General features: G+C 43.4%; 1 protein-coding gene across 1 annotated transcript in view; it reads right to left on the reverse strand.

Annotated features, from left to right (window-relative positions):
- Positions 1 to 23,705, reverse strand: part of lpcat2 (lysophosphatidylcholine acyltransferase 2) — a 108,413-nt gene that overhangs the window by 18,095 nt on the left and 66,613 nt on the right. Inside the window, exons 8-10 of the mRNA XM_070897989.1 lie at positions 19,654 to 19,708; positions 2,254 to 2,336; positions 1,703 to 1,828 (exon numbers count right to left, since the gene is read on the reverse strand). Coding sequence (XP_070754090.1) covers positions 1,703 to 1,828; positions 2,254 to 2,336; positions 19,654 to 19,708 — 264 coding nt within the window. The remainder of the gene's footprint in view (positions 1 to 1,702; positions 1,829 to 2,253; positions 2,337 to 19,653; positions 19,709 to 23,705) is intronic.

Consider the following 23,705-nt stretch of genomic DNA (forward strand, 5'->3'; position numbering starts at 1 on the left):
CAGACATGTTTGATAATATCTCATATTGTTTCTAGTGCACATATCAATGTTAAATGGATGCACTTGGCACGCTACATTCTAGATTACTTTGTGCACAAGGTCACGCTTCTGCTTACAGAATGCAAAGGTTTGCCCATGGAGTTTTTTTAATTTAGCATGACAAAATGTATCTGGACAGCACCCGAATCATATCCCACTTAGCCTCAATCTGCTCTTTGATTTGACTAGTTTTTTGATGTCAGACATTTCCTTTATGACCACTGCTCATTGTAAGAACACTAGCAACAGACAGGGGTTTCATAGTCTTGCCAAAGTCGGACTTTTTCCTGTTGGATTTCCCCATCATTTTACTTGAGGTTCAGAAATTGTACAACTTTTTGGCAGAAAATATTCCTATTGCACAACTACATCAAATTAAGATGCGTGTAAATTTAGATGCATAGTTTCAGAAGAGAATCAGCATTCTGCTGCCACTTGCACCATTACATCACATGACTCAGATTGCTTTTAATATCACTCCCGTTCTGCATCTTTCTTACTTACATTTTCTTTGCCCCTTTTCCTTTTTGACCCTCTCTCCATCACTTTTCCTTTGTTCTATCCCCCCTCTATTTGTGTCCATAAGTCTTTCTCAAGTTGAAGCAACCAAAATTTGCCCACTGAAGAGGAAGAGTGTGAAGCAGAAAGCTTTCCTGAACTGTGAAAAACAAACTGAAGTCTCCAGGATCTGCCTCACCTTTAATATGACGTTCAAGGGGTCAGGTGGTCAATGTCCCACATTAGGCAGTGTCAAACATCTTATAACAGGCATTGTTCTAATGTTCTACCAGGGCTAATGCACAGCTTTTCCATTTGGACCATTTTCAGTGTTGCTCCCTCCCTATATCTTTATCATGTGTATATGGGAAGTATTTAAAATTCTTAACCTTTAAACACTAGTAGAGATGAGTGACTAGGGGCCGGATTTTCAGCTTTCAGGATTTTTCGGCGAAAACAGTAGCGATAAGTGAAACTTACCATTTGCGCTGCGCTACTGTTTTTAGCCCAAACTTTTGGCCTTTACGCATCGGTAAGGGAGGCGTTGCACAAGCATTTGTGGCGCAAACCGTGAGTTTTGGCAACTTTAGTCTGGGGCCGGGAACACTGTGAGAGATGCCTTGGGAGGGCGGGGGGGGCAACAAACAAAAACAAATTTCCAAAAAACATTTACAAGACCCATATCTATCAAATTGCTGAAAAAAATTTTTTATAAAAACTTTAACACCATTTTTGCAGGTTTTCATTCTTACCACTGCTGGCAGAGCTACACCGACAGGTTTTACGGGTCGGGAAGAGTACCGAAAGTCTGACGCAAATGCAATCCACGTCATTGCACCTCTCCCCAGCGATACTTGGAAGCACCGCCACAAACAGGTACAAGAGGATCCCACCCGGACTTTGTCATTGGGTTTTCGCTGCGGAGGGTCAAATCGCAACGAAAACCCGGTTGCAAACCTGTGAAAATCCGGCCCTTAAAGTATGTTAGAAGCAGCATATAAGGATTGGATTGAAATACTGGTTTACAACATAGCGAAACAGACATTCAATCCAGCAATTTCCTGAAAATAATTAGCATTTTTAATTAAAATTTGTACTCTTAAATATTCAAACTTTAAATCCAAAAGAAGCTTTCAAACTACTCCATAAAGTAGGGTTAACATACTTGAGTTTTCTGCTAATTTTGGTAAACTCCACCAAGCCAGCTTCCATGGGCAAAGTCAGTTCACCTGCTGAAATCATCAGTCTGCAATCTTCAAATGTGTGATCTGTAATTGGCACATCCAATTCTCTATAAAAATGATAAAATATATTACAGCAAATATTTTGATACTACCAACATAAAACATGAAATGAAATAAATAATACCATGATACTTGACCTGCCTTAACAGGTATTTACAATAGGAAGTTACAAAGATCATTTTGCAGCCAATTTATTCTGCCTACATAACATAGGTCTAGTAACATGATTTAAATTAAATTATTTCCAATAGGATATTAAAAACCATGACCAAAGTAGGAAAATAGGAGTGAGGCTGAGTTATTATTGAAAATCCAGAAATGTTTACAGTCTCTTTATTGTGATCTTATATTTTCCCATTACAGAGGCAAAGCGAAATGATCATGTCTGTGAAGGAACATAGTAAATAAAAATATAAAATGAATAGGAAACTTTTTATGGAAAACAAGGTGAAGCTTGTTTCACGTTACTTACAAGGCCATAACACTACGAACTCTGTTGCCATACAGGAAAGGATCGCATTTTTCTTCTTCATTCGGTACATATACAGGCAAAAACTGCAAATGTAAGGGGATATTTTATGAGCATTGCATCAGCCAATTCTGACTTCATAGAGATGAAGCATCCAGAGCACAATGATGAAGGAGCTAACCAGCAATATTAGATCAAACAGGTCCTGTACAAAAGAATTAACAGCACATAATCAAGGATTAAGAACCAGTGATATCCAAAATGTATTTCACCTCGGACCAATGATTCAGAACACGTGCAATGAAAACAGATGTCAAGGTTACATCAAAAAGTAACACGATCTTGTAGGAATACAAAAGCAGACTATTGAATTCAATTCTGTGATTTGCCAAGATGCATTGAAATATCAAAATAATCGTGCATTTTAAAGGTTTCAGTGTGTTTGGAGCAAGACCATTAGAAAGTGATGGTTTTGTGATCAGCCGTGGCTCAGCTGGTAGCATTCGGAGTCAGATGGTCATGGGACTTGAGTACATAATCCAGGCTGATACTTCAGTGCAGTACGGAGAGAGTGCTGCACTGTTGGAGGTACTGTCTTTTGGATGAGAAGTTAAACCGAAGCCCTGTTTGCCCTCTCAGGTGGACGTAAACGATCCCATGACACTATTCCAAGAAGAGGAGGGGAGTTCTCCTGGTGCCATGACCAATATTTATTCCTAAACCATCATCACTAGAACAGATTATTTGATCATATATCTCATTGCTGTTTGTGGCATAAAGATATGCGCAAATTGGTTGCCGTGTTTCCCTACAACAGTGATTACACGTCCTGAGGTTGTGAATGGTACTATATAAATGCAGGTTTTTTATTGGAGGTGAATGAGTTGCAAACACAACAATTAGGTTTTTTTTTAAAAAAAGGAGTGGTCTCAGTGGCTGGATGGCTAGAAAGAAAAAAGTTAAAGAATCACGCAACAAATATCTAATCATTTGCTCAGTTTATTGGGAATAATCCATAATGATCTAAGAAATTTTCATTATATGCATACATATGCAAAGCACATTTAACTTGAGAGGGGGAAAGCTAATACAATTTTACCTGTTCAGAACTCCACATCCTGCATTAAATCAGCCCTTAACTTATTCAGCTACCTGTACCAAATGACCACAACTCAAAGGTCAATAAGGAGCAATAGTGAATAAGACATTCAACATTGTTATTTATTCATATAACAAAATAGAATAATTTTACTTAACTAACTGAAGATCTACCAAAAAAACCACAAAGACAAGGCACTTCATCTTTCTCTACATTTTACTTTCTTCCACACAAGGCAAAATATGCTGTGCAACAAAAAAATCAATGGAGGGATTCACACATCAGTGGTGATTTCTGTCTCCCTTGTCCTGCGTTATTCCACTGGAGTGGTAGCAGGACAAAAATCACATTTAAAATATTCACTGATCTACTGTCCAAGACTAGCTTGAAGCAATTTTTGAGCAGGCTTTAATTTAGGCCTTCAGTGCTCCTATTGGAAACATGCAAAAGCCGAATGAATATATTTAAATCAGTGTCTCATGACCTCTTTAGGACTCCAAGGCCATTTTCAAATGGATCAGCACTGCACCCGCTTCTTAAATCTGCCCACAAAACATGGGAAGTACTGGGTGGGAAGTGGCCAGTACATACGCTTCCTTAAAAGGCATTCACCTGATCTCATTTCAATCACTGGAATCATTTCGTAGACATTCTGCTTGCCTCTCTCTGTCAATTCTGACTGCAAAATCATTGCCAGTGATTTTCCCTACCTTGGCAGGTTCCGACCCCACTGTTGGATCTATCCCGGCCTCCGACATGACTTTCCTCTAATTGGGCTTGTTAAGCCCGCCCAGCGACTTTCCCGGCTAATTGAAAGAAGCAGGTCTGATGACGTCATCTGATGATGGATCATTAACCTTAAAGGGACCATGTGCAAATTTATTGTGACATTTGTGCTGGCGGTGTTCTACAGTATAGAGGTGCTTCAAACACGGATAAGCACTGCACAGAGGTGCACGACTACACCCAGGTTCTCCCATGACTCCCTCCATATGCTTATGGAGGGAGTCACAGCACGCAGGGAGGTTCTCTTCCCTTCTAATGGGCGAAAGAGACCTCCTCAGGACACCAATGCAGTTTGGGTGCACATTGCAGAGGAGGGCACAAGCAGGAATGTCGTCAGGAGGACCTGGCTGCAGGGGCGCAAACCTTTCAATGATCTCAGTAAATCACAAAACGTTACTGAAAAGCCACACTCAACCTCATCCGCTGTGCCTCTCATCACATCCCCATCACTCTGCCTTCCCGACCCTACTCCTGTTTATCCTTACTCACACCAACTTACCTTGCACCTCCACACATTCCTCTCTCTCTCTCTATATCTGCATTATCACTTCCCCATCTCACTAGCTACCCCTCACTCACCCACATTCTAGTCCAATCATACTAACAGCACACAAGGGTAGGCACTTGTGTGTTTTAGCCAATGATCATGTGAAATTTCTGTTAATGTGCAGTCAAACATTGAAATCTTTATTTTCAACAATTTGCTTTCTTTCACAGATTTGTGTTTACCTTTGGAAGTGGCTTAGTGAGTTGCAGTGAATGGTGAGATAAAACGGTAACCCCCGCATTGCTAATGTGTGAAGGGAATGGCTTGGGCATTGTAAGGATGCCTTATGGTGTTGGTGTGGGATGGTGCCAACCTGGCGCATCATGTGGCAGCCAGGATGTGCAGCATCAAGTGAAGTAATTGTGGCCATAGTGAGGTCATCTCCAACATCCCAGGCAGCAATGTGGTTGGGTGCTGATGCCCTTTGTCCTGTGCAGCATCAGGTGACTGCAGAGAAAGTTGGTGTGTTGTTGGTGTGCCTGGTGATGCTGGTGTTCGGGCTGATAGTGGTCAGATTCTGAGGAACAAGATGAGAGAGTATAAAGGGCACCCATGCTGATAGAATAGATGGCAGATGAAATAGCGATCTGTCAATGGTGGGAGAGATAATGAAGTCAGACTGCATGGAGACTTGTGTAAAGGTTTGCAGCATTCTGAATCTGTAGTGTAAATGAAGTTTAGAAATGCTAGTGCTTAAGGGAAGATATCTGAATCAGTTGGGAGCTTTGACTTTACATTTGAAGCTGTCAACTCATCAGCTGATTCAATGACCATTCCACCTCCCACCTCAGCTTCACTGACGATATCTAGGCACAGCAGGAAACCGGTGGGAGACTTGTGAAAGCTGGGGAAAACAGCATTGTTAAATGAATGTAAGCAAGCCACTAATGATTTGAATTGGGTCCCCAGCCGCTGCCCCTCAGGTCTGATCAGCGCTGACAGATCCAACCTGCTGTCAATCATTTTAAATTTCATAGCTTACCCACCACCAATCAGGTCCGCTGAGCGCCAGCAAAATTACAGTCACTATCTTTTTTTCTTAACAGCTACACAATGTTCAGGAAGCTTACGGAGATACCGTCTACTTCCAAAGATGGGAATCATTTTGCTTATTCCATTCTGGCTAGTGGAAGACCATTCTGGCTAGTGGAAGAGGAGCAGCAGCATGAGGTGGAAGGACCACATGGAGCTGCACGTGGAGCCAGAGAGAGTACACAAGTGAATTCCCTGTCCATTTGATCCCCAGCATGTCAAAGACAGAGGAGATGTTGGAGCCTAGAGCATGACACCAGTATGAACATAGTTAGTAGTGGACTACTCAACTCTCTCCAATATGGTATGGTAGCTCCCAGGCAAGTAGTCCAATTCATTGAGCAACTTCTGGTGCACATGAAGCATTTTTCTTCTGAAGGCAGGGTTTCTCAGAGTATGTATCTCTGTCCTCTTCAACAGGGCTAGGATCTAAGCTTTCCCTCCAATAAGCTCATTCCTGGGCTGTCTTCCCCACTTGTATCCGCTTCTATCACGAGTGCTTAGTGAATCACCTTGTGCAGACCATGCTAAAGCACTATCTAGATCACCCAGGAAGCCAATCACTGTGCTGTTGCTTGGGAAGCTTGCAGCCTTCCAACATCATCAATCGGGCAGTTTTACCCACCGCTCACCCAATGTACACAACCAAAATTGACCCCATCTTTGAATTAAACTATAGCATTTAAGACAAAATGATGCTACATCCAAGGCACCCTTTCAAATTATGTTTTATAACAATGTTGACTGAGATTACCATGTTAACCATTAAAATGCTAAAAAGAATAAAATTTAAAACAGTGAATTATATACAAAATGAATACTTAATGGGAATGGTGGTAGCTGATAAAGACTAGTTGAGGATGGCCACATAATTTATGAATTAAACTCATGAATGAGTTCACATTCCAATTAATTGAAAACTGTTTTTTATTGAGGATTTCGGTTTATAATTCAGTGAGGACTATTTTACACAGAATAATATGAAAGTGACCAGGATGAATGGTATTGCTGTGAGTGATGCTCTGTGATGGTGGAACCCTGTTTCTGTTCTGTGAGGATGAGGAATTTCAGGCCTTATTTTAACTCGGGACACACCTGCGAGAGCCAGAGTAGGTAGGAAGCGTCCATAACGGCGCTGGTGAGAGGGCCAGGCTTTTTAAACTCCCAGACCTTATTACCATATTGCAGCACGGACTCCTGCCTGAACTCGGCTGGGCGGAAGGAAGACGGATTTAGAATGGCAGGCCACCTCCACAGGGGACTTAAGGAAACGGTCAAGGTTAAAATTGGTTCTTTAGTATCTGATTCTTAATATATTTTAGATGAAAGCATGTTGAAGGTAGTAAGAGTTACAGCAGTTTAATTGCCAATTCCTCTTCAAAGGTGAAAATGTGACTCCAAATAAAAGCTTATAAAATCATGTCGTCGCACCATAACAAGCGAACACATTTATATCATGGAATTCCACACTAGTTGCTCAAAGCAGTCCCGATTGAAAATAAGTCAAAAAGAAAAATTAACTTAAAACAGCAAGAAACAGATCAGATTGTAGTCAAGATCTCTTTGTTACTTCTCCTTTATATTGTGTTTTTCATGTCGTGTTCAGCCTTGGTAGGATTTTTATTTTTAAAAATGCACAAGTACACAAGGGTGGCATTTTAATTGACCATTCCTGTTCCTTTTTCAGATACACAACAGTTCGTGATCTGATTAAAAAATTCCTATCTGCAAAGCTCCATGGAACAAACTTCAACGGTCACGTGGGAATACAAGTCACCGTTCTTGACTTTGAAGAACACAAGAATGTAAGAAAGCAAGTTTGTTCCTTCCACAGGCCATGTATAATATGCTCAGTCATGAACTCCACCCAATGCATTTTAATTACTGAATGAAAGTTGTGCAACATTTCTCAAAAAGAAAAACTATATGGCAAAGTGCAAAATGAACAAGCTTCATGTGGGCTGTGGGGAATAGATTACCGGATAAAATAAAATTCAAGAATATTTATCCAATCTTACGCATTATTCATTAGGAATTAGTTGCTTTATTTGGAATATTTCCCATTTCCAGAAACAATCATGTTCCACATGACATGCAATCATTTCCTCTGTACTTATAACCCTTAAATTGGTCCTAACCAAGATATTTTCTGGCTGTGAATATACTAATCGGCTTTACTGAGAATTCCGGTCACTAACACTTGCCAAATTGCGAGGGGTTGGGAATAGTGACCAGTTTTACATCACGAAAGAATTATTACGAGAGTACAACTGTGATGCATGATGTGGGCAGTTGCAGTGCCTGGCATTATGCAACTTTGAAAGCTAACTTTAAAAGCGGTTTTCGGTTCGTTTACGAGCTTGTGGTGGAAGTGCCTTTGTTATCATGCAGTAATCGGGGCGTGAGCCTACAATATCTGCACTGGAGTGGTCGGGAAAATGTGAGGAGTGATATTCTATGGGCCCGAAATCAGTGAAACTCAAGGCCCGCCCAAGTGCCGCCCAAAGGATCGCCGATGGCTGCCGAGAGACTGGGTGGTACTTTGCCAAGAAGATTCCACTAAAAGTGGTGGCAGTACCACCCGGCGGCAAAACGACGACTTACGCCGTCAATCTGGGCGGCAGCAGGCGAGAGCTCTCAATCTCGGCGGCAAAGGCTCTTGCCACCCAAGTGCCGCTGAGGATGGAGTCGGGCCCAGGGAGGGTAGAACACCTGAAAATAAAAATCATCATCACAAAAAAAAACACCTGAACACCATCCAGGTAAGTCGCTATGAATATTTTTTTTTAAAAAGATGTTCTCTAACCTTTTATTGCAGATCTTCATACTTACCGTCGGGGCTAGACCAGCCTTCGTGCAGCGATCCTTCCCCCTGCTGGCAGCTCGGCGGGCGGGAGGTCACTTACGCTACTTGGCCGACAGCAGCTGTCAGCGGGCAATACTCCCCAGCCCCCACCCCCCGCCTGCTCTAGCCCAAGTGGAATCAAGCAGAGAGGGGAGACTGGAGGCAAAACTCGCCAGCAGTGGTCCACATTGAGAGGTAAGGCCACCAATATCGGGGCCTATATGTTCTATAAATACATTAAGAAAAAGAGGATAACTAGAGAAAGAGTGAGGCCTATTAGAGACCATAAAGGAAACCTGTGTGTGGAGGCGGAACACGTGGGTATGATTCTTAATGAATACTTTGCATCTGTTTTCACAAGAGAGGGGCGATGCAGACTTTACAATGAGGGAGGAGGATTGTGAAATATTAGATGAGATAAACATAGTGAGAGAGGAAACATTAAGGGGCTTAGCTGTTTTTGAACATGGATAAATCCCCAAGCCTGGATGAAATGTATCCCAGGCTGTGAGAAGCAAAAGAGGAAATAGCAGAGGCTCTGACCATCATATTCCAGTCCTCTCTGGCTATAGGTGTGGTGCCAGAGGACTAGAGGACTGCTAATGTTGTACCTTTGTTTAAAAAGGGAGAAAGGGATAGACCAAGTAATTACAGGCCAGTCAGCCTATCCTCATTGGTGGGAAAATTATTGGAAAAAATCCTGAGGGTCAGGATAAATCTTCATTTGGAAAGACATGGATTAATCAAGGACAGTCAGCATAGATTTGTTGAGGGTCGTGTCTGACTAACTTGATTGAATTCTGAGAGGAGGTAACCAGGAGGGTCGATGAGGGCAGTGCATATGATGCAGTGTATATGGATTTAGCAAAGCTTTTGATAAGGTTCCACATGGCAGACTGGTCATGAAAGTAAAAGCCCATGGGATCCAGGGCAAAGTGGCAAGTTGGATCCAAAATTGGCTCAGAGGCAGGAAGCAAAAGTTAATGTTTGATGGGTGCTTTTGTGATTGGAAGGCTGTATCCAGTGGGGTTCCACAGGGCTCAGTGCTGGGTCCCTTGCTTTTTGTGGTATATATCAATGACTTGGACTTGAATGTTGGGGGTATGATTAAGTCGGTTGCAGATTACACTAAAATAAGCTGTATGGTTGATAATGAAGAAAAAAGTTGCAGACTGCAGTAAGATATCAACGTGCTGGTCAGGTGGGCAGAATAGCAGCAAATGGAATTCAATCCGGATAAGTGTGAGGTAATGCATTTGGGGAGGTCTAACAAGGCAAGGAAATACACATTAAATGGTACGGCACTGAAAAGTGTAGAGGAACAGAGGGACCTTGGAGTGCAGGGCCACAGATCCCTGAAGGTAGCAGGTCAGATAGATAAGGTGGTTAAGAAGGTATATGAAATAATTGCCTTTATTAGTCGAGGCATGGAATACAAGAGCAAGGACATTATGCTTGAGTTGTATAAATCACTGGTTAGGCTACAGCTGGAGTACTGTGTGCAGTTCTGGTCACCACATTACAGGACTGATGTGATTGAACTGGATAGGGTGCAGAACAGATTTACAAGAATGTTGCCTGGACTGGAGAATTTTGGCCATGAGGAAAAATTGGAGATGCTGGGTCTGTTTTCTTTGGAACAGAGAGGCTGGGACAGACCTGATTGAGTTGTAGAAAATTATGAGGGACCTGAAGAGTAGATAGGAAGGACCTGTTTCCTTTGGCAGATAGATCAACATCCAGGGGGCATGGAGTTAAAGTAATTGGGGGGAGGTATAGAAACATAGAAAATAGGTGCAGCAGTAGGCCATTCAACCCTTTAAGCCTGCACCACCATTCAATAATATCATGGCTGATCATTCACCTTAGTACCCCTTTCCTGCATTCTCTCCATACCCCTTGATCCCTTTAGCCGTAAGGGCCATACCCAACTCCCTCTTGAATATATCTAACGAACTGGCATCAACAACTCTCTGCGGAAGAGAATTGCACAGGTTAACAATTCTCAGTGAAGAAGTTTCTCCTCATCTCGGTCCTAAATGGCTTACCCCTTATCCTTAGACTGTGACCCCTGGTTCTGGACTCCCCCAACATCGGGAACATTCATCCTGCATCTAACCTGTCCAGTCCTGTCAGAATTTTATATGTTTCTAGGAGATCCCCTCTCATTCTTCTAACAACTCCAGTGAATACAGGCCCAGTCGATCCAGTCTCTCCTCATATGTCAGTCCTGCCATCCCGGGAATCAGTCTGGTGAACCTTCGCTGCACTCCCTCAGTAGCAAGAACGTCCTTCCTCAAATTAGGAGACCAAAACTGAACACAATATTCCAGGTGAGGCCTCACCAAGGCCCAGCTACAGCAAGACCTCCCTGCTCCTATACTCAAATCCCCGAGCTATGAAGGCCAACATGCTATTTGCCTTCTTCACCGCCTGCTGTACCTGCATGCCAACCTTCAATGACTGATGTACCATGACACCCAGGTCTCGTTGCACCTCCCCTTTTCCTAATCTGCCGCCATTCAGATAATATTCTGCCTTCATGTTTTGTCACCAAAGTGGATAACCTCACATTTATCCACATTATACTGCATCTGCCATGCGTTTACCCACTCACCTAACCTGTCCAAATCACCCTGCAGCCTCTTAGCATCCTCCTCACAGCTCACACCACCACCCAACTTAGTGTCATCTGCAAACTTGGAGATATTACTCTCAATTCCTTCATCTAAATCATTGATGTATATCATTGTGAATCATTCTAAATCATTGATGTATAGAGGAGATATGAGGGGCAATTTCTTTACCCAGAGGGTGGTGAGAGTCTGGAACTCACTGCCTCAAAGGGTGGTAGAGGCAGAAAGCCTCACCACATTTAAAAAATATTTAGATGTGCACTTAAAAGTGCCATAACCTACAGGCCTATGGACCAGCAGAAAGTGGGATTAGACTGGATAGCTCTTGGTCAGCTGGCGCGAACATGATGGGCCAAAATAGCCTCCTTCCGTGCTGTAAATTTCTATGATACTAAAAGATGCCTTGGTCCAATTATCCAATGCTCTCTAACCCCATTTACCCTGAAGATCACACTTGATCTTGACTTCCTGTCGGCAATCCCACAGGAAATCGACTTATTAACGATCAGAGAATACAGGTTATTGGTTGCAAACCCCAGACTTGAGGCAGTCAGGTCCACCTGAGAATGAAATTCAGCCCCCCTCCCATTCCTGCATACAATGATTTTGTGTATGTTAGATTTTGTTAAATGATTGTAGAGTGCAATGATTTCTATTTTCACTACAAGAAAATACGGCTGTGAAATTTGGCTCGTTTATACCGGCTGATGATAAAATAGCAGTGACCTCACTTCTGCTCACTTCTGAGGAAGGAGGAAGGAGGAAGGAGGAAGGAGGAAAAGATCCAGACAGCCCCTTTCTGTCCGGGATCGAATCATCCGCCTGCATACCAATGAACCCAATGCCAATTCCCTTTTCAAATTTGCCCCACACCTTACCGGCCATCATAGCTTTCTCTTGGGCACAATGTTGAAATAAAAGTCACCACAAGCAAACTTTCTGATCCAACTTTACCCATATATGTATCCAATATTACATCAAAAAATCAACTAATCACCGTTGTGCATTCCCCTAGTGGGTGTCTTGCATGTGCATTTGCCTATCCTAGTGCTCCTATGCAGTGACACCCAAGTGGTTGCAGCATGGCTGGTGGAAGGCTTCTGACATTCAGTGGGGGAGACTGCAGATGACAGTGCAGGACGACCTCGAGGAGCTGGTGACTGGGAGTGTGAAATTGAGTGACTATGTTTCTTCTTCATTCTTCTCGTTGACTCACTGGTTGGGCAGCCTGGATTTCTTGAGTTTCTGAAATGAGGAAGGCACAAGAGTAGGGTGGTGGTGAGGGGTGTGGGGGTTGGGGGTAAAGCAAGAGGTGCATGCTTAAACCATGTGCAGTTTGTAAATAAGATATTGTGGGATGAGGGAAAAATGAGATGTGAGGAGGATGATAACTTATGAGTATGCTGACATCTTGTATTCTTTTAGCCCTGGCGCTGGCCAAGGGCTCAGCTAAGCCCATGCCAAGAATGGCCAGCACTGTTTCCTCCAAGGGGGTGAGGTGAAGCTAGGAATGTGTGGTGTGCTTCGTGTTTGGTAGAGATTGTTGGTAGCCGAGTGATGGGAGGGATCATGCATTGAGCAGTGTGTGAGGCTAGTGGTGCAATTGGTAGGAGACAGCTTTGGAAGATGCATTCATTGACTGTGACCACTCGTCTGAGGTCTTCAAACTTCTTTGGGCACTGAAGCCAGGTCCTTGGGCAGGGGGGGAAGACACTGCTGGTAGTGACCTCCTCAGCAATCTGGTCCCACATCCTTCTTTCTGGAGGGCTTCCTGGCCCCATCGGTAGAAGACCTCTCTTCCAGTGTTTCACTGCACAAAGCTAGTGCTGCGTCCAAGATCCTGGGTGCCCTTTCTCTCGCCTGTTGAGCCATTTTGGTTAGTGCTGAGGCACTGTTACCATTTTTGATCGGCAAAAGGCAGCTCACCTTGAAGGTGTGTAATCTGCCTTAGAGGTACAGGTTAGTTTTAGGTAAGAATAGGCTCGCTTGAATATCGTGAACTTTCGGCCCCCTGTTGAGTGCACAACCTGTCAGCAGCATGTTCAGCGCTAGGCTGTGTGGTACAATTATTATTAGCAGGCAGCACAAAGTTGATAGTTGATGTGCTGCCTGTGCTCCTTGAATGGGCATGGACATATCGCGCCCACACCTGTTTTTCAGCGCTATGGAATTTCACCCCCTAAATATTTTTGGTAGGAGTCAAAAGAGCAATATAGGGCAGATATTACTGTTGCTGATAACAGCAGGTGAATGCTTAACACATTCAACTAACTTTTCTGTTTGCTATTAATCTATTGATTTTAAATAAGTCATCTCCGCTGTTAAAATAGCAAACTAAATATTATACAAGTGTGCCAAGCATTCATCAGCTGTTATCAGCAACAGTCATTTCTAGCCTCAGAAAATATTTGAAATAAACAGCAGGTTGATCAGCTCTAAAAGAGGACAAAAGTGGTTAAGGTTTAGATGTGACCCTTAGTTCTAAGTTTTTGCTTCAATGATACAAAATTCTTGCATGGTCCTCATGGATTGGAAGATAGCAAATGTAATCCCACTATTGAAGAAAGGAGGGAGAGAAAACAGGTAACTATAGACCAGTTAGCCTGACATCAGTACCACAGAGGACGTTAGAATCTGATAACAAGGCACTCAGAAAATCATAATATGATTGGGCAGAGCCAGCAGGGATTTATGAAAGGAAAATCATGTTTTACAAATGTTTGGTTTTTGAGGTTAAAACTGGTAGGGTGAATAAGGGGAGTGGATATAGTGTATTTGGATTTTCAAAAAGCATTCGATAAGTTGCCACACAAGAGGTTATTACACAAAATTAAGGCTCAAGGGATTGGGGTAATTAGCATCGATTGAGGATTGGTTGACGGACAGAAAACAGAGAGCAGGAATAAAAGGGGCGTTTTCAGGTTGCAACTAGTGGGATACCGCAAGGATTTAGGCCTCCTCTATTTACAATCTGTGTCAATGAATTAGATGAGGGGACTGATGTATAATGTATCCAAGTTTGCTGACGGTACAAAGTTAAGTGGGAGAAAGTAAGCTGTGAGGACGCAAGGAGGCTATAAAAGGATTTAGACAGATTAAGTGATTGGCAAGAATGTTGTAGATGGAATATAATGTGGGGAGGTGTGCAGTTATCCACTTTAGTAGGAAAAATAGAAAAGCAGAATTTTTTTTAAAATGGCGAGAGATTTAGAAGGAGCTGCGTGTCCTTGTACACGAATCAAAAAAAGTTAATGTGCAGGTACAGCAAGCATTTAGGAAAGCATATGGTAAGTTAGCCTTTATTACAAAGGGATTAGACTACAAGAGTAAAGAAGTCTTGCTGCAATAATATGGACCATTGGTGAGATCACACTTGGAGTACGGTGTACAGTTTTGGTCTCCATACCTAGGAAGGATATACTTGCCTTAGAAGGCGTGCAATGTAGGTTTACTAGATTGATTTCAGGGATGAGGGGATTGTCCTACGAGGAGAGATCGAGTAGATTAGGCCTATATTCCCCAGAGTTTAGAAGAATGAGAGGTGTTCTCATTGAAATATATAACATTCTTAAGGGGCTTGACAGGGTACATGCTGGGAGGATGTTTCTGCTGGCTTGGGGTCGAGAATTAGTGGTCACAGGCTCAGAATAAGGGGTCGGCCATTTAGGTCTGAGATGAGAAATTTCTTAATTCACAGGGTTATGAAATTAATCTTTTGAATTCTCCACCTAAGAGAGCTGTGGATGCTCAGCCGTTGCATACATTCAAGAGACACCGATAGATTTTTGGCTACTAAGGGAATCAAGGGATATGGGGATAATGCAGGAAGGTGGAGTTTGAGATAGAAGATCAGCCATAATCTTATTGTACATCGGAGCATGGTTGAAGGGCTGTAAGGCCTACTCCTGCTTCTATTTTTTTTATGTTCTTATATAATTCCTCCTGAAGCTACTTAAAAAGTATATATTTAAAATTTAAAATAGTTAAACCAGCACACCCTCATTTCATCTGTCTCAATTTCTCTGCTCCCCTCACTCACTCCAATCTGGGAATAAGGGGTTATGGGGAGTGGGCAGGGAAGTGGACCCGAATCCATGATCGGATCAGCCATGATTATATTAAATGGCAGAGCAGGCTCGAGGGGCCATATGGCCTACTCCTAATCCTATTTCTTATGTTCTCATGTAACACCCTCTGAACTTGTAGCACTCCGCTCTCTCAGATCCAAACCCAACTTTGTCATTAAACCTGCTGACAAGGGTGTTGCTGTTGTTTGGCGAACTGACCTCTACCTTACAGAGGCTGATCGCCAACTCTCTGACACCTCCTCCTATCTCCCCCGGACCATGACCCCACCACTGAATATCAAGCCATCATTTCCCAGACCGTCACTGACCTCATCTCCTCTGGATATCTTCCCTCCACAGCCACTAACCTCATAGTTCCCCAACCCCACACAGCCTGCTTCTGCCTCCTTCCCAAGATCCACAAACAGGACTGCCCCGGTAGACCCATTGTTCCAGCCTGTTCTTGCCCCACGGAACTGATTTCTTCCTATCTCAACTCTATTTTTTCTCCCCTTGTCCACTCTCTTCTTCCCACATACATCTGCGACTCCTCCGATGCCCTCCGTCACTTTAATAGTTTTCAGTATTCTGACCCCAACCGTCTCCTTTTCACTATGGACGTCCAATTCCTCTACACATCCATCCCCCACCAGGATGGCCTGAGAGTGCTCTGCTTCTTCCTTGAACAGAAGCCCATCACCCTCCTCCTCTTCCTCCTCCTCCTCCTCCTCCTCTGCCTGGCTGAACTTGTTCTCACATTGAACAATTTCTCCTTTAACTCCACTCACTTCCTCCAAATTAAAGGTGATGCCATGGGTACCTGATTGGGTCCTAGCTATGCCTGCCTTTTCGTGGCTATGTGGAACATTTTTTGTTCCAGTCCTAGTTGGGTGCCCTCTCTCACCTCTTGTTTTGGTACATTGATGACTGTATTGATGCCGTTTCCTGCTCTCGCCCTGAACTAGAAAATTTCATTCACTTTGCATCCAATTTCCACCCTTCCCTCACCTTCACATGGTCCATCTCCGACTCTTCCCTTCCTCGACTTCTCTGTCTCCATTTCTGGGGATAGACTATTGACAAACATTCATTGTAAGCCCACTGACTCCCACAACTACCTGGACTACACTTCCTCCCACCCCACATTCTGTAAGGACTCCATTCCATTCTCCCAGTTTCTCTGTCTCCGTTTCATCTGCTCTGATGATGCCAGCTTCCACACTATTGCCTCGGACAGGTCTTCCTTTTTCCTCAACCGAGGAGTCCCCTCCACCGTGGTTAACATGGCCCTCGACCGTGACCGTTTCATTTCCGTACCTCTGCTCTCACCCCTTCCCCTCCCTCTGAGAACCATGACAGGGTTCCCCTTGTCTTCACCTTTCACCCCACCAGCCTCCATTCAACGGATCATCCTCTCCAGTTTCCAGTGTGATCCCACCAACAATCACAACTTCCCCACCCCTCCCAATATTCTGAATGGACCCCTCCCTCCGCAACACCCTGGTCCATTCCGCAGTCACCCCCAGCATCCCTCCCCTTCCCACGGCACCTTCCTTTGCAAGCGCAGGAGATGCAACACCTGCCCTTTTACCTCCTCCCTTCCCACTGTCCAGGGCCGCAAATACTCCTTCCAGGTGAAGCAGCGATTTATTTGTACTTCTTTCAATTTAGTACACTGTATTCGCTGCTCACAATGCGGGCTCCTGTACATTGGGGAGACCAAACGCAGATTGGGTGACCGCTTTGTGGAACACCTCCGTCCAGCCCGTAAGCGTGACCCCAAGCTTCTGGTCGCCTGTCACTTAAATTCCCTGCTCCACTCCCACTCCGACATCTCCATCCTCGGCCTCCGACACTGTTCCAATGAAGCTCAACGCAAGCTCGAGGAACAGCACCTCATCTTTCAGTTAGGCACTTTACAGCCTTCTGGACTCAACATCAAGTTCAACAATTTCAGACCATAACCTCTGCCCATATTTGGCTTCCTTCCCTCCCTCCTTTTTTTAAAATACCCCCCCCCCCCCCCCCCGATGTTATGTAGTTTTATTTTCTCTCTCCGTCTCCCATGGCAGCTGGTAATTATGCTGCCATTCACACCCTATCTAGACTAACTTTTTTCTAACTTGCCATTACCATCTCAAGTCAGCCCATCATCCCTTTTGTCTCGCTAATCTCTCCCGTCTTCCACCCTATCAGTCCTTCCTTTTTGTTCTTTCCTCCCTCCCCCTTTCAGTGCTCCTTAAGGATCTGTTCATTTCGAACATTCGCCAATTCTGATGCAGGGTCGTCGACCTGAAACTCTGTTTTTTTCTCCACAGACCCGCTAAGATTTCCAACATTTTATGTTTTTATTTCAGATTCCAGCATCCGCAGTATTTTGCTTTTGCACCCTCAATTCATGTTTGCCTCTGGGCTTGCATGAGTTTCGGAACAGGGACAGAAGATGCAATAGTGAGACAGTTTGTTTTGTGAATGTAGAAAGTACTGCTGCTTGGGATTATTGTAGGCATGTGTTGTACCATTTAACAATGTATCTGAAGTGAGATTTACTGGACCCAGTAAAGTTATATTGAAGTCATATTTTCATATTTAGTATACCTGTAAACCTTCCAGAATAACTTATTTTCATCTTGAAAGGCAGTATGGCAACACACTCCCAAAATGTCAGAAAATCCATCAAATAAAAATAAAAATAAACATTTTCTGGATCATGCAACTTCAGTACCCCATTCCTGCTTTCTCTCCATACCCCTTGATCCCTTTAGCCGTAAGGGCCACATCGAACTCCCTTTTGAATATATCTAACACACTACCACAAAGTTGTTGAGGACAGAGAATTCCACAAGTTCTTCACCATTATCTGAGTGAAGAAGTTTCTCCTCATCTCAGTCCTAAATGGCTTACCCCTTATCCTTAGACTGTGACCCCTAGTTCTGGACTTCCCAAACATCGGGAACATTCTTCCTGCATCTAACCTGTCCAATCCCATCAGAATTTTATATGTTTCGATGAAGTCCCCCCTCATTCTTCTAAATTCCAGTGAATAATAGCCTAGTCGATCCAGTCTTTCTTCATATGTCAGTCCTGCCATCAGGGAATTAGTCTGGTGAACATTGGCTGCACTCGCTCAATAGCAAGAATGTCCTTCCTCAGATTAGGTGGTCAAAACTGTACACAATATTCAACGTGTGGCCTCACCAAGGCCTTGTACAACTGCAGTAAGACCTCCCTGCTCCTATACTCAAATCCTCTCGCTATGAAGGCCAACATGCCATTTGCTTTCTTCTCCGCCTGCTGTACCTGCATGCCAACTTTCAATGACTGATGTACCATGACACCCAGGTCTCGTTGCATCTCCCTTTTTCCTAATCAGTCACCATTCAGGTAATATTCTGCCTTCCTGTTTTTGCCACCAAAGTGGATAACACCTCACATTTATCCACATTATACTGCATCTGCCATGCACTTGCCCACTCACCTAACCTGTCCAAGTCACCCTGCACCTCTTAGCATTCTCCTCACTGCTCATACTGCCACCCAGCTTAGTGTCATCTGCAAACGTGGAGATATTACATTCAATTATTTCGTCTAAATCATTAATGTATATTGTAAATAGCTGGGGTCCCAACACTGAACCTTGCGGTACCCTATTGGTCACTGCCTGCCATTCTGAAAAGGACCAGTTTATTCCTACTCTTTGCTTGCTGTCTTCCAACAAGTTTTCTATCCACATCAATACATTACCCCCAGTACCATATACTTTAATTTTGCACACTAATCTCTTGTGTGGGACCTTGTGAAAAGCCTTTTGAAAGTCCAAATACACCACATCCACTGGTTCTCCCTTGTCCACTCGACTAGTTACATCCTCAAAAAATTCTAGAAGATTTGTCAACATGATTTCCCTTTCATAAATCCATGCTGACTTGGACCGATCCTGTCACTGCTTTCCAAATGCATTGCTATTAGATCGTTACTAATTGATTCCAACATTTTCCCCACTAACAATGTCAGACTAACCATTCTATAATTCCCTCTTTTCTTTCTTCCTCCTTTTTTAAAAAGAACCAGAGGCGACTTGAGGGAAAGCTTTTTTACTCAACGAGTGGTTAGGATTTGGAATGCACTGCCGGATAGGGTGGTGGATAGTAATCTTCAAAAAGTGAACTGGATAAATACTTGAAGGAGAAAATATTGCAGGGGTATGGGGAGTGAGACTAACTGGATTGATCTTTGAAAGAGCTGGCACAGAATTGATGAGCCGAATAGCCTTCTTTTGTGCTGTATTATTCTACGATTCTATGTTCTGTGATTCTATAATTGAGAGGTTCAAGTTAAATTGAAAGGTTTAATCAATTCCAGTGGTCTAGCACTATAATTTGTACTCTTACCTCAATTTCCACATCTGTGTAAGGTTGGCATAATGTTAGGAACATGAGCATTGCCCTGCAAGACAGCAAACAGTACAATTTGAAAAACAAAACTTCAGAGAATTCTTTCGATTCTGAGTTATTCAAGTTTTCATCAAAAATGGTAAGACCTACTTCATTGTACACCACCTGAGATTACCAAGATTGTTCATCAAGCAGGCCACTGTTTAAAAATAAAAACACATTGGTGGCATGTGTGTGTATTTCAGCATACTGTGCCATGTTGTTTTGGTGTACAAGATTCACATCTCTCCCAGCAGTTTGGGGTGAGGAACAAAAGAGATAAGTGGGTAAAAATAGGAAAGACAAGCCTTGTACATGCGTCCGGCAACACTTTTGATCACAAGATAATTGCAGATAAGGAAGACCATTCGGCCATCTTAACATACCCAACGAGCCCTAAAGACCCCCGATTGCAGCATCCAATTGGTTCTTCAACAATTTTAGCATTATCATTTTGACTGCTTTCTTCAGGAGTGCATTCCAGGTGATCACTTGGTGTGTTAAAAATTTTCTGATGTCAAACCTAAATTTGTTTTTTTTAGTGGTTTGAAACTGTGAAACGATGGAGAGCTGGAGGCTCAGAGGTTGCAGAGCGACTTGGATAGGTTAGGTGAGTGGGCAAATGCATGGCAGATGAAGTATAATGTGGATAAATGTGAGGTTATCCACTTTGGTGGTAAAAACAGAGAGACAGACTATTATCTGAATGGTGACAGATTAGGAAAAGGGGAGGTGCAACAAGACCTGGGTGTCATGGTACATCAGTCATTGAAGGTTGGCATGCAGGTACAGCAGGCGGTTAAGAAAGCAAATGGCATGTTGGCCTTCATAGCGAGGGGATTTGAGTACAGGGGCAGGGAGGTGTTGCTACAGTTGTACAGGGCCTTGGTGAGGCCACACCTGGAGTATTGTGTACAGTTTTGGTCTCCTAACCTGAGGAAGGACATTCTTGCTATTGAGGGAGTGCAGCGAAGGTTCACCAGACTGATTCCCGGGATGGCGGGACTGACCTATCAAGAAAGACTGGATCAACTGGGCTTGTATTCACTGGAGTACAGAAGAATGAGAGGGGACCTCATCGAAACGATTAAAATTCTGACGGGGTTAGACAGGTTAGATGCAGGAAGAATGTTCCCAATGTTGGGGAAGTCCAGAACCAGGGGACACAGTCTAAGGATAAGGGGTAAGCCATTTAGGATCGAGATGAGGAGAAACTTCTTCACCCAGAGAGTGGTAAACCTGTGGAATTCTCTACCACAGAAAGTTGTTGAGGACAATTCACTAAATATATTCAAAAAGGAGTTAGATGAAGTCCTTACTACTAGGGGGATCAAGGGGTATGGCGAGAAAGCAGGAATGGGGTACTGAAGTTGCATGTTCAGCCATGAACTCATTGAATAGCGGTGCAGGCTAGAAGGGCCGAATGGCCTACTCCTGCACCTATTTTCTATGTTTCTATGTTTCTATGTCAGGTTTTGGCCATTCTGCCCCCCTAAGGAATAAAGATGCACAGTTTGAATCAGTGAGATCCGATAAGGAAACCAGACCCAAAGAGGGAAATTTCTCACAAAATCTCTGATTTAAAGAGAAGTGCACCATTTTAACATAACTACTGACTATCATCGGATTATAGAATGATGCAGCACAGAAGGAGGCTGATGCCAATCGGCCCATCGTGCTTCTGTCAGCTCTTTGAAAGATCTGTCCAATAAGTCCCAATCCCTTGCTCTTTCCCCATAGCCCAGCAAATTTCTCCTTTTCAAGTATTTATCCAATTACCTTTTGAAAGTTATTACTGAATCTGCTTCCATCACTCTTTCAGGCAGTGCATTCCAAATCACAACAACTCACTGCGTAAAAATGTTATTCCTCATATCGTCTCTGGTTGTTTTGCCAATTACCTTAAATCTGTGTCCTATTTACCGACAGTTCTGCCACTGTGAACAGTTTCTCCTTATTTACTCTTATTACAACCCTACAAGATTTTGAATACCTCTATCAAATATCTCCCTCAACCTTCTCTGGTCCAACAACTACAACTACAATTTATCTAGTCTCTCCACAAGTATTGGATACATACTATGGGGAAAGAGCAGGGGAGTGGGATTAATTACCTGGATCTACCAAAGAGCCGGCACAGGAATGATGGGCCGAATGGCTGTATTATTCTATGACTCTATGTAACAGAACGGGTGCAGGACATTTTGAAAAGGGAGGGCGAACAGCCAGTTGTCGTGGTGCACATAGGTAACAATGATATAGGTTAAAAAAACGGGATGAGGTCCTACGAGACGAATTTAGGGAGCGAGGATTAAAAAGACCTCAAAAGTAGTAATCTCAGGATTGCTACCAGTGCCACGTGCTAGTCAGAGTAGGAATTGCAGGATAGCTCAGATGACTACATGGCTTGAGGAGTGGTGTAGTGGGAGGGATTCAAATTCCTGGGACATTGGAACCGGTTCTGGGGGAGGTGGGACCAGTACAAACCGGACGGTCTGCACCTGGGCAGGACCGTAACCAATGTCCTCGGGGGAGTGTTTGCTAGTGCTGTTGGGGAGGAGTTAAACTAATATAGCAGGGGGATGGGAACCTATGCAGGGAGACAGAGGGAAGTAGAATGGGGGCGGAAGCAAAAGATAGAAAGAAGAAAAGTAAAAGTGGAGGGCAGAGAAACCCAAGGCAAAAAGCAAAAAGGGCCACATTACAGCAAAATTCTAAAGGGGCAAATTGTGTTAGAAAGACAAGCCTGAAGGCTCTGTGGTTCAATGTGAGGAATATTCGGAATAAGGTGGACCAATTAACTACGCAGATAGCAGTTAACGGTTATGATATAATTGGCATCACGGAGACATGGCTCCAGGGTGACAAGGCTGGGAACTCAACATCCAGGGGTATTCAACATTTAGGAAGGATAGACAGAAAGGAAAAGGAGGCGGAGTGGCATTGCTGGTTAAAGAGGAAATTAATGCAATAGTAAGGAAGGACATTAGCTTGGATGATGTGGAATCGGTATGGGTGGAGCTACGGAATACCAAAGGGGAGAAAACGCTAGTGGGAGTTGTGTACAAACCACCAAACAGTAGTAGTGAGGTTGGGGACTGCATCAAACAAGAAATAAGGGATGCGTGCAATAAAGGTACAGCAGTTATCATGGGTGACTTTAATCTACATATTGATTGGGCTAACCAAACTGGTAGCAATGTGGTGGAGGAGGATTTACTGGAGTGTATTAGGGATGATTTTCTAGACCAATATGTCAAGGAACCAACTAGAGAGCTGGCCATACTAGACTAGATGATGTGTAATGAGAAATGAGAAAGGACTAATTAGCAATCTTGTTGTGCGAGGCCCCTTGGGGAAGAGTGACCATAATACGGTCGAATTCTTTATTAAGATGGAGAGTGACACAGTTAATTCAGAAACTAGGGTCCTGAACTTAAGGAAAGGTAACTTCGATAGTTTGAGGCGTGAACTGGCTAGAATAGACTGGCAAATTATACTTAAAGGGTTAACGGTGGATAGGCAATGCTAAACATTTAAAGATCACATGGATGAACTTCAGCAATTGTACATCCCTGTCTGGAGTAAAAATAAAACGGGACAGGTGGCTCAACCATGGCTAACAAGGGAAATTAAGGATAGTGTTAAATCCAAGGAAGAGGCATATAAATTGGCCAGAAAATGCAGCAAACCTGAGCACAGGGAGAAATTTAGAATTCAGCAGAGGAGGACAAAGGGTTTAATTAAGAGGGGGAAAATAGAATACGAGAGGAAGCTTGCAGGGAACACAAAAATTGACTGCAAAAGCTTCTATAGATATGTGAGGAGAAAAAGATTAGTGAAGACAAACGTAGGTCCCTTGCAGTCGGATTCAGGTGAATTTATAATGGGGAACAAAAAAATGGCAGACCACTTGAACAAATACTTTGGTTCTGTCTTCATGAAGGAAGACACAAATAACCTTCCGGAAATACTAGGGGACTAAGGGTCTAGTGAGAAGGAGGAACTGA

Source organism: Pristiophorus japonicus, chromosome 13, assembly GCF_044704955.1.
Source record: "Pristiophorus japonicus isolate sPriJap1 chromosome 13, sPriJap1.hap1, whole genome shotgun sequence".
Taxonomy (NCBI): Eukaryota; Metazoa; Chordata; class Chondrichthyes; family Pristiophoridae; genus Pristiophorus; species Pristiophorus japonicus.